The sequence below is a fragment of the Callospermophilus lateralis genome, chromosome 18 (assembly GCF_048772815.1).
Source record: "Callospermophilus lateralis isolate mCalLat2 chromosome 18, mCalLat2.hap1, whole genome shotgun sequence".
NCBI lineage: Eukaryota > Metazoa > Chordata > Mammalia > Rodentia > Sciuridae > Callospermophilus > Callospermophilus lateralis.
The window spans coordinates 8,420,126-8,430,275 of record NC_135322.1 but is presented as its reverse complement, the minus strand read 5'-3'; the positions used below and the strand labels follow the sequence as shown (position 1 = coordinate 8,430,275).

General features: G+C 43.8%; 1 protein-coding gene across 1 annotated transcript; it reads left to right on the top strand.

Moving 5' to 3' along the window:
• Positions 1-679: 679 nt before the first annotated feature.
• On the top strand, positions 680-9,792 carry LOC143384396 (binder of sperm protein homolog 1-like). The gene is made up of 5 exons (XM_076839454.1): positions 680-824; positions 5,539-5,559; positions 6,610-6,639; positions 9,151-9,282; positions 9,625-9,792. Exons 1-5 carry the CDS (start codon positions 746-748, stop codon positions 9,762-9,764), a joined length of 402 nt encoding a protein of 133 aa, XP_076695569.1. The 5' UTR covers positions 680-745; the 3' UTR covers positions 9,765-9,792.
• The last annotated feature ends 358 nt before the right edge of the window (positions 9,793-10,150 follow it).

Genomic DNA, 10,150 nt, shown 5'->3' with positions numbered 1-10,150 from the left:
AGAGGCGAGGACTGGAGAGGTTTCAGCTGATTAATGAAACACTAAAAGTCCTAGAATTTTCTATTGCGAAGGCAAGACTGAGAGACCTGAAACTAGGTCTCTGAACTATCCAATTAGTCCTAATTTTAAAAGAATATTCTACCATCTGGGAATTTTTAAGAGAATTCCATAGGTCCCCTTCTTGGTTTCTTTCAGGATTTGCCACGTTACCCTGGATCCCCAATAGGACCCCTGGGACCTTACCAAGGCCCCTGATGACTAGCTGCGGGGGAACCACTGGAGTCTCAGGACCGTGGCTCTGGCTTGTCTCTACTGAACGCCCGTGAGTATTTCTTTTTATGTATTTCTTACTTTTCTGGCTGATGGTTAAGTTTCAGGGCAGAAAAAGAGGAAAGAGGAAGAAAAGGAGAAGGGAGGAGGAGGAGAGGTGGAAGAGGAGGAGGGAAGACAGTGGAGGGGAGAGAAGTAGGAAGAGGAAGAGACGGTGGAGAAGAGGGAGATGGAGTCAGAGGTAAGGGATAGGATGGATGAGGGAAGGAGGAGGAGGAAGAAATGGACGAGGGAGCCCCAGGGGAGGGAGGAGGGGCTTGAGGACTAGGAGGGGCGTTGGAAGTAGGCGGGGGCGGGGACAAGGAGGAGACTGGGAAGAAGAGGAGGGGACAAAGTGCACACAGTGGTCGTGCTGGTTCTCAGGGCTATAAAACTCGGCGGTGAGCTGGTGCCCATCATTCCTTAGAGGAGGAACATGGCCCAGCGCCTGGGGCTCCTGCTGGTGCTGCTGTGTGTCTGCCCGCCTCACCCCCTGGACGGTGTTCCCTATGAAGGTGAGAAGCCCCGACAGCGCTAGGGTGGACCTTCCCAAACGAGTCTTGCACACGTGCTGCGCCACGTGACCAAATGGGAGATGCCTGGAGAGTACGAGTCACCCCGAGACAGGAGCTTTGTCTGTCTTTCAGGCATTTTTACCTAGGAAACATGATCCACCAGTAGACTCTAAAATAGGAATGTTCAACAAATAAAAAATGGAAATGCCAAGGGAAACATCTGTTGGCAGCAGTTGAGTAACTTGATAAATTGTGTCCCCCTTCACCCTGATAGATTCCAAAGGCCTCATGTGGAGGTGAAAGGAAAACAATTTTTGTGAAGTCTTTTTTATTGCTTTACCAAAGTCATGTTGCTTTTCATAAATCTAAGGGGATAACCGGGACAAGGGAATTAACTTGGGGTTTGCCTCTTACCATTTGATTAGGATGAAGCTTATTTGTGGAAACTTTTTTTTTTTTTTTTTTATGGAATGGCCAAATCAAGAATATTATATGTATTTTTTTTAAGCATTCTTTAGGTCATCTTTGCATTTAAAATAAGTGAAACAGTGCTCATAAATGTTTTAAAAAACAAAATAAGAAAAGGGAAGAAAAATAGGGAGGGAGGGAGGGAGGGAGGGAGGGAAAAAGGGAGAGAGAGATTGAAAAGATGCTCTCAACCTGACGTGGTTATTGCACGCCCAGCAGCTGGAGTTTCTACTTTACACCAATTGAAAATTAACACTTTTTGACTTGGCCAGAGGTTTCATCTTTTTTAAGTCAGAAATCCCTTTCATACCTGCGTAAGAAAGAGAATGTGTAAGTGATAAAAGCTGGTTCAGGGGTTCCTAAAACTTCTCCACTTCCACTGTCTGTCCTCCTGAATTGTGGATGTCTTATTTTTCCCCCAAATCTCATCTCGGTGCTGTCCAGACCCCTAGTGGTAAAGCATTTCTCAAAACAATGTGTAAGCGAATAAAAGCCCATTGGTCTTGGGCGCCTTGGCCTGTATTGTAGATGATGGCAGAGCCCCTCTGCTTTTGACCTGCAGGACTGCTGCTTGTCCAAAGCCTTCCTCTGGTCTCTCATGGCCATCTGCTTCCTCATGTTACTAGAGCCTTGTTGACTTTTTATTATTATAACATTTTTTTTTTTTTTTTTGCACAGGGTATTGGAACCAGAGGCACTTTTCCACTGAATTACATCCTTGGTCCTTTTCATTTTATATTTTGAGTAGGGGTCTTGCTAAGTTGCTTAGGGTCTCACTAAGTTGCTGAGACTGGCTTTGAACTTGAAATCCTCTTGCCCTCAGCCTCCCGAACTGCTGGGGTTTCAAGTGCTCCACCATGCCTGGCTTAGGCATGTTGTCTTTTGAGCCACTGAAGTGCGCACTGCAAGTTTTGTTGCTGGTTGTAGTCAGTGCAGGACATAATGACCATGTCCCCACAGCAATCCTCCTGAGATAAGTAGATGCTACCTGGAGTAAGGGGCATTCTGATTTTGGAGACTACAGACCATGAGAAGCACTGTATTCTAGCACCTTACCAGCAATAACTTGGTAGGTTTGGGATCTGCTAGGTGCACAAGAGATTAAAAGTCATGAATATTTTCACTCCATTGCCGCGGCTAGCAGGAAGACAGAGGAAAGAGTCCCTGTAGGCTAGGGGCAAAATCATCTACATTCCTGGCCCAGAGAAGAGAAGTGATTGAACTGGCAAGCTCTCAGAGAGGGCTCGGTTGAGTGATCTTGTTCCAGAGATGAATATCTGCTGTGTTTAAAATGTAATTTCTCTACTGTTCCAAAGAGTTAGGTTGTCTGAGGGACTACAAGAATGGGGTCTCTGCAAGGGACCCACTGGGCAGACCCCGACCTGCTCTATGCACCCCGAATTCTGGGATTGTCATGATTTCAGGTTCCTGTGCAGTAGGACCGCTCGCCCGCCAATCATTTACTTTCTGCAAAGGTTTGTGCTAAAAAGTGAGCCTTACATTACAAGAGCCTGTATTATTTTATGGAGATGAAGATGGATGATAGCTCAGAGCTGTCCTGTGTCCCCATCTGACCAGAGCTGAGGGCTTCTCTTACCTGGATTCCACCCTGCTTGTTGGCTCCAGACCAGTTCTTAGGAGGCTGCTTCCCCTCTGGCCTCTCTTGGTTCCAACTGAGCTCCTCCTGTGACCTCGGGCAAGGGCTCCTAGTTCCCACTTCTGATGTAGGAGGACAATGGCTCTTGCTGCCTTCCAGAGCTACTGGGAAGTTAGTTTCTGCCACTAGTATGTTGCTATTATCGCTATTACTGTGTGACAGTTACTATTTAAAAGGCAGGATATGTATTGAGATTTAGTACAGGTTGAAATCCCTTACCCAGAATGCTTGGGGTGTGGGATGTTTCACTTTTTATATTTTGGAATATTTGAATATGCATATTGAGATATTTTTGGGGTGGGAACCAAGTGCAAACATGAATTTCACTTATGTTTCATATACACTTTACCCAATAGCCTAAAGGTTATTTTCCTCCGCATTTTTAATGATTTTGCACACACACACACAAAAGTTGAATGGTGTGGGATTTTCCATTTCCAGCATCATGTAGATATTCAAAAGTTTTGAATTTTGGATTATTTCAGATCTTGGATTTTCAGACTAGGCACGCTCAACCTGTGGTTAATCTTCACAGAGTGAGTCTGTCTACTTCAGATTTCTTATATACAGGACATCATGCAGTACTTGCCTTCTGTGGCTGGCCTCTTGCACTTGGCATAATGTCCTCCTGAATTTGACAGCTAAATGGCAGGACTTCCTATTCCTATTCTAAAATCCCCTTTTACATATATGCCACATTTGAAAAAAAATCTTTCATCCATTGATGAAACCCAGGTTTATTCGATATCTAGACTATTGTGAGTACCACCACGTGGGAGTGCAGATACCTTGTTAAGGTCCTACCTTCTATTCCTTGGGATATATTTCCAGTGTGGGATTTCTGCACCATTCAATGGCCTAGTTTTAATTTTTGAGGAGCCTTCAAACTATTTTTCAACATGGCTGCATCGTTTACATTACCACGCCGTGAGGGCACGTGAGGGCATGGGGACACTTGGCTATTATGATTAGTTCCGAGTCTTTGTTGTTTTCCTTTAAAAAAAAAATTACAACGTTTGTGTTTTTGAAAAGTCCTTGTGCTATTTACCTTCCTGGGGAATCCACCCTTGCCTTAAGCAGTCACCAGTCCTGACCCTGGTGACTTTGGAGAGTTGGGTGGAGTATTTCTGGTTGCCTCCCACTTTTGAGCCTCAGCTTGAGAATGAACCCTTGAAAATTGTTGTCCTGGGGTGTGAGATAAGGTCATCTGCAGCTTCTACAGCTTGTGCTTGAAGTTGGCTGAAGGGAGCATCTATAAACAGGAACACATTATTTGGGCTGGTGGTTGTGATGGGCCTCGGGTTAGGTGGTGCGGGTCTCTTGGGAGCAGCGGGTTGTGTTGGTCAGCTTTCCATTATGATAGCAAATCCCTGAGGAAATCCGCTTATAATGAGAAAAGGTTCCTTGGGGCTCACAGGGAGCTTCAGTCCATGTGCTGTGGCCCCTTCCTTTGGGCCGGATGAGAACCCAGGGTGGAACTCAGCCACTCACCTCATGGCCAGAAAGTGAGAAAGAGAAAAAGGCAGGGGCTGGAGTTCCACTGTCCCCTGGGGGACACAAGCCCCATGACCTCTTACTGGGCCTCCCAATGGCACCAAGCTGGGGACCAAGCTTTTAATACAGGGGCCTCTGTGGGACACTCCAGAGCCCCACTGCGGCAGTACTGCGCACCCTATTGTACCCGTGACCCGAATCCTCATCTCCAGGAGGCCCGGGATGGAGTGGTGTCCCCCTCCACCCAAAGTCACCTCTGTCCAAACCTGCGAATGTGACCGTGTTTAGAATCAGAGTCTTTGCAGATGTTGTTAGTTAGAACGGAGTCACGATGGATAAGGGTTGTCCCCAACCCAGTGACCAGTGTCCTTACAAGAACAGAACGCAGAGGCCGCGGAGGCACAGCCGGGGAAGACAGCCCGCGAAGTAGGTGGCGTTTCTCTAGGGGACCCTGCGTCCTGGCGCCACCCGCTGGACCATCCCCGGTCGCAGATTTCCTCTTCCTGCCCTAGACTCCCCTGTTCCTGAAGGAGCTGGCCACTCCAGCAGATGTTCAGGACGGAGATCTACAACTCCCCTGGACCCCTCCCTGCGTCCACCTCTGGGCTCCTAGGGTCCACCCCACCCCATCCCAGTCCTACCTCCACAACAGCCAGGCCGCGTTTAAAGAGCATGAATTCGATCACCGCCGACACCTCAAAAAGCTCCTGTGAACCCCATGACAATTAGAATCCAATGAAGGTCTACAAATCTCGGTGCTTCATCCAACGCATCTCTGCATCCACCTGCCTCAGGTGGGTGGGATGTAAATTAGGCTCTGTTCCACATCTATTGAATCTGAGTTTTTAAGAGACTTAATCCGAGTCAATTCATTCATATTTGTAAAATATAATTCTAGGAAAAGGAAAATAAGAAACCCCTACAATCATACCACTAAAAATAAGCACTCTTGAATTTTGGTGAACACCTTCAAAAGTATTATCTTTTTTTTTTCTTTCTGGACTGAATATTGGTGAAAAAATTCTGTTTCTTTCATTTTAAATGATAGCTTTAGTAAAATAGCTAATTTTTTTTTTCCAAAATTGTGTCTTTCAGATGACTCTCCACCACCTGAAGGTAAGTTGATCATAGTTTTAAAGTTTCTTTTTAAATTTTGCAATAAAATGGGAAGTCATGGAATATTTATTTTCCTGGAAAGAAATCATATTTTTCAAGAAAACTAATTTTCATTTCCTTATACGTAAGTTAAAGTATGTTTCATTTTAAAAATATTTGAGGAAAAAGAAGAAAGAAATCATAATTTTATTACCAATACTTTTGAGTGAGTAAATAGTTCATTACATACAACTTCAAAATGTGATTTTCTTTTTTGTAAAAATTGAGTTTTATGGGACATCATGAAATAGAGACAGCCCTTTCTCACTGAAAAATAAGGTACACATGTTTCCATATCTACTGCTTATGTGTTCAACTTTGTTGAGGCCAGAACATCATAAAGCTCATTTACTTAAAATTATCTAAGTGATAGATTTTTTAAGTTGATCCCTATTTTTGAGCTAACATTAGCCATGCGAATAAGCATTCTGAACCAGGAAAGCACAGGGCTATCTATTGTCAATACTCGTTATTATTATTGGGGTGGGGCTATAATATATGTGATAGTTAAGAAAGAAATAATCCATAAGCCTGCATAAAATAATAGGCAAAATTATTTTATAATCACATACTTTGAAAACCCTAGAAACACTAGTTTCATTAAGAAAATTATTAGGAGAATTATTAAGAGAATTTATTAGTTTTATTAAGAGATTCTGGCTCTATGGCTGGTTATAAATAAACATGCAACAATCAATAGTTTTTCTCTATACTGATAAGAACCAAATATTAATGAAAAAAGTAGAAAATCTATTTTATATCAATAATGAAAATATTTTAGAATTAAGTCATGAAAGGATTAGGATTCATATAAAGCAAATGATAAAGTCATCAAAACACATAAAACTAGTTCTAAGAAATAGAAAATTATGTCATATTCTTGTACGGAAGACGTAATCCAGTAATAACATCACCTCAAATGAGCATTTTTATTTGATTCCATTGTATATGACAGCCTCTTTAAAGTCTATAAAAAGTAAAATAAATTTCACTTTAAATTTTATTTCTCAGATTCTACAATTCAATTTCCAGAAGTAGAGGGTAAGTCAATAAGAAAACTTTCATTATCAGAATTTTTTTCTTTTCATTTTTCAAAAATTGGGGGAATTCATGATGTTCTTCTGGGGAAAAAGTCTGTTCCTCTCCTTTTATAAAATGTCATATTAATACTTTGTTAACAGATAAATAGATGTCACCCTGAACTTGGGCCAGCACTAAATGTTTATTCTCTTTCATTTCTGCCTGATAGAAAATATCAGATTTTAAAATTTATATAGAAAGAAATCCAATAATGAGAATACTATGAGCAGAAATAACACTGGCGTAGAGAAACATTTTTTCCCACTGGGTATTGAGCATAATGTGAATACTGCAATATAAAAAGCATAGCTCCCGCCTGCAAGGAGTCAAATAATGGCATCCGTCGTGGGCAGTGGTGTTCTGTGATGCTTACTGGCTCCAGAAAGCACCTATTTCCCCACCACGCTGTTCTACCCCCCTCCCATAACTTGTGGCCTGCATCCCAGGATGTGTTAAGATTTAAACCTACAGAAGGTTTATTTCATCCTCCATCTGTGGTGATTAAATATCTGCTTGGAGAAAAAAAAAAAAAGTTGCATTCACCTTTTGAATCCTATACAAAACTAAATTCTTCATTAATCAAACTTCAAATGTAAAAGAAACAAAATCTTTTTTGTAGGAAAACATAGGTATGACCCAAGGACTGGGATGGCTTTTAAGGAGAGACAGCTCATGTGTCGCACAGACAGACATTGCTGAGGTGCCTTCCCTCTGCACACTGCTGAAAGGCCCGAGAAAGAGCACGTGGGTGGGAAAGAGGAGACGCTATTGTCCCTGGAGGAAACCACACCCGTCCCTGTTGGACTTCAGAGATGCTCTTCTAATGGCCTTGCTGTGTGGCCTTTTATTATACAGGGGGAAAGGCTTCCGTGCCTAGGGATTTAGGTATGTAGAATGTTTCCTGCAGTATTTACGGTGGAGAGAGAGTCTGCTCCTGGGGAATACTGAGTGCATTGTGGTGAAAACCTCCTCATCACAGAGCAGGAAGCAGCAGAGAGGATGAGTTAGAGTTATACACATGAATCTAACCAAACTGCCCTGTGTCCAGGCATGAAGAGACCACAGTGAAGTCCACTTTTGCACATCCATGCAAAACGAATTTTAAAGAACTATAAATAAGTAGAAGGAGACCAGTCAAGTAGAGGGGAGGGCAGAGGGGAGGGAGGGAGGGGAAGTACTGGGGACCAAAATGGAGCAAATGACTCTCCGTGCTTGGATGACTATGGCAAAATGAACCCCGATATTATGTATGACTGTAGTGCACCAATAAAAGAAGAAGTTAATCATGCTACTGAAGGGTGCAGAGAAAAACAGATTCCTACAATGTGTTGTTGGAAACTTAAGTTATGGGTGTAAGGATAGTAAAAATCCATCTCTGTGTATTGCATTGTATATATGTGTTATATGGTTTTACACACACACACACACACACACACACACACACGTGCTGTGTGGGTTTATAGGTAATGCAGTTTTTATTAGTGCATTATAATTATATGAAAAAGTGGGATTCGTGATATATTCATACATGCACATAGCATAGTTTGGTCAATTTCAGTTCCAAATATCTCCTCTCCCCTCCTCCCCTCCCCATCAATTATTTACCTCCTTCAGTGTCCGGGGGTGGGGGTGGGGGTTGTTTCAGCATTCCCACAGATGCCAGAATCCGAAAATGCTCAAAGCCCTTACATAAAATGGTGCAGTATTTACATATAACCATAAAGCTTTTGCAGTCTTCCCATATGAGTTAAATCATCTCCAGAATATTTAAAATACCAAATGCCATGTTATATCGTTGTTACACTATGTTTTCAAGGAATAATGACAAGGAAAGTCTGTGCATGTGCAGTACAGACACAATTTTTGTTTTCCTGAAAATTTTGGACATGGGCCTGGTTTGTCCACATGTGTGGATCCCAGGGCTGTGGCAGGGAAGGAACAGAAGAAGTTGAAGAAAAAGGACACCCGGTGTGTGGGGACCTGCTTGGTAGGTAAATGCCTGCATTTATGTTTCTAGCTTAGGGCAGGCTTCGGGGTCTACAGCCAATGCTAACCAAGACTGAGTTTACAGCCGGGTGCCCTGGGCATGCATGTAATCCCAGTGACCCGGGAGGCTGAGGCAGGAGGCTGAGGCAAGAGGTGCAAGTTCAACTGTAGCCTCAGCAATTTATTGAGGCTGTAAGCAACTCAGTGAGACCCTGTCTCTAAATTAAAAATATAAAAAGAGTTGGGGATGTGGCTTAGTGGTTAAGTGCCCCTGGGTTCAATCCCTGGTACCAAAAAAAAAAAAAGGCTGTGTTTAAGACTGTGCATCCTCTGGGGAATAATGAAGTTATTCTATGAGTCTCACTATTGCATGGCCCAATCACCTTCTGCAGAGCTGCGGCCTGGCCCTGACCCCAGGAGGATGTCGCTTCACTTCCTAACCCCCATTAACGCTCCCAGAGAGATGAGGCACTTTGTTTTCTCTAGATGGCGAATGTGTCTTTCCATTTTGGTATAAAAATAAACTATTCTACGACTGCATCAAGTACGGTATGAGGCACAAGTGGTGCTCCCTGAACAAGACCTTCGAGGGCCACTGGAAGTACTGCTCCGAGACAGGTGAGCGGGCGCCTCCACCCATGTCAGGGCTTCAGGGAGGGCCCGGGAATGTTCTGGAACAGAGCCCAGACCCCATTCAGCTGTGAAAATAAAGGGAGCACAGTTCCTGACAGCGTGAAAATCTCGTGGCACTAGAGACGAATCAGGAGCCCTCCAACCATGCACTCGCGGAAAGAAGCTGGAACCTCAAAAAACAGTGTGGGGTGCAACCCCCCAGGTCTTTCCTCCTATGCAGTTGGTGCAATGGGGCAGAGTGGAAGTGAGTGTGTGTGTGTGAGTGTAGGATGGTGTGTGTGTGTGTGTGAGTGTGTGTTTCCTCCTCCGACACCCCTCTCTCCACAGACTTCGCGCCCTGCGTGTTTCCCTTCTGGTACGAGCGTTTGATCTACTGGGAGTGCACCGATGATGGCGATGACTTTGGGAGAAAATGGTGCTCGCTGACCAAGAATTACAACAAGGACCAGGCCTGGAAATACTGCTGACCCTGGTGAGATTCACCGGAAGAGGAGGCTGGAGCTCAATCTTTCTCATTGGAAATAACTTACAGATTGACTGGGGGAGGGGGACGTGGGATCCTCTTTAAAAGATTCTTTTTCTCCTGGGATGTGAATTGTATGTGATCTGATTATAAATTACTCGGCGTTTTAATTATGAATTATGGGGTTTTCATAGGGAGATCTGTGTTCTATCTTCAGCACTTTGGCTTGCTGAGTAAAATTAGGCCCTTAAAAAAAATAACAAGTGCCTGGACTCCAGGTGGTGATGATGGGTCCTGTGGGTTCCCCCGTTGCCCTACGGGCCCCTCCAGAGGCCGATGATCATGGGAGGTAATGCTTGTGCGGGGGCCAGGGGGACAGAGGGAACCTCT

Bases quoted from the DNA above. Each gene is read 5' to 3' on its own strand.
- LOC143384396 (XM_076839454.1), top strand. From the start codon at position 746: ATGGCCCAGCGCCTGGGGCTCCTGCTGGTGCTGCTGTGTGTCTGCCCG. The intron at 5,560-6,609 runs GTAAGTTGATCA...TTTATTTCTCAG, and splicing joins TGACTCTCCACCACCTGAAG to ATTCTACAATTCAATTTCCA. The intron at 9,283-9,624 runs GTGAGCGGGCGC...CTCTCTCCACAG, and splicing joins GAAGTACTGCTCCGAGACAG to ACTTCGCGCCCTGCGTGTTT.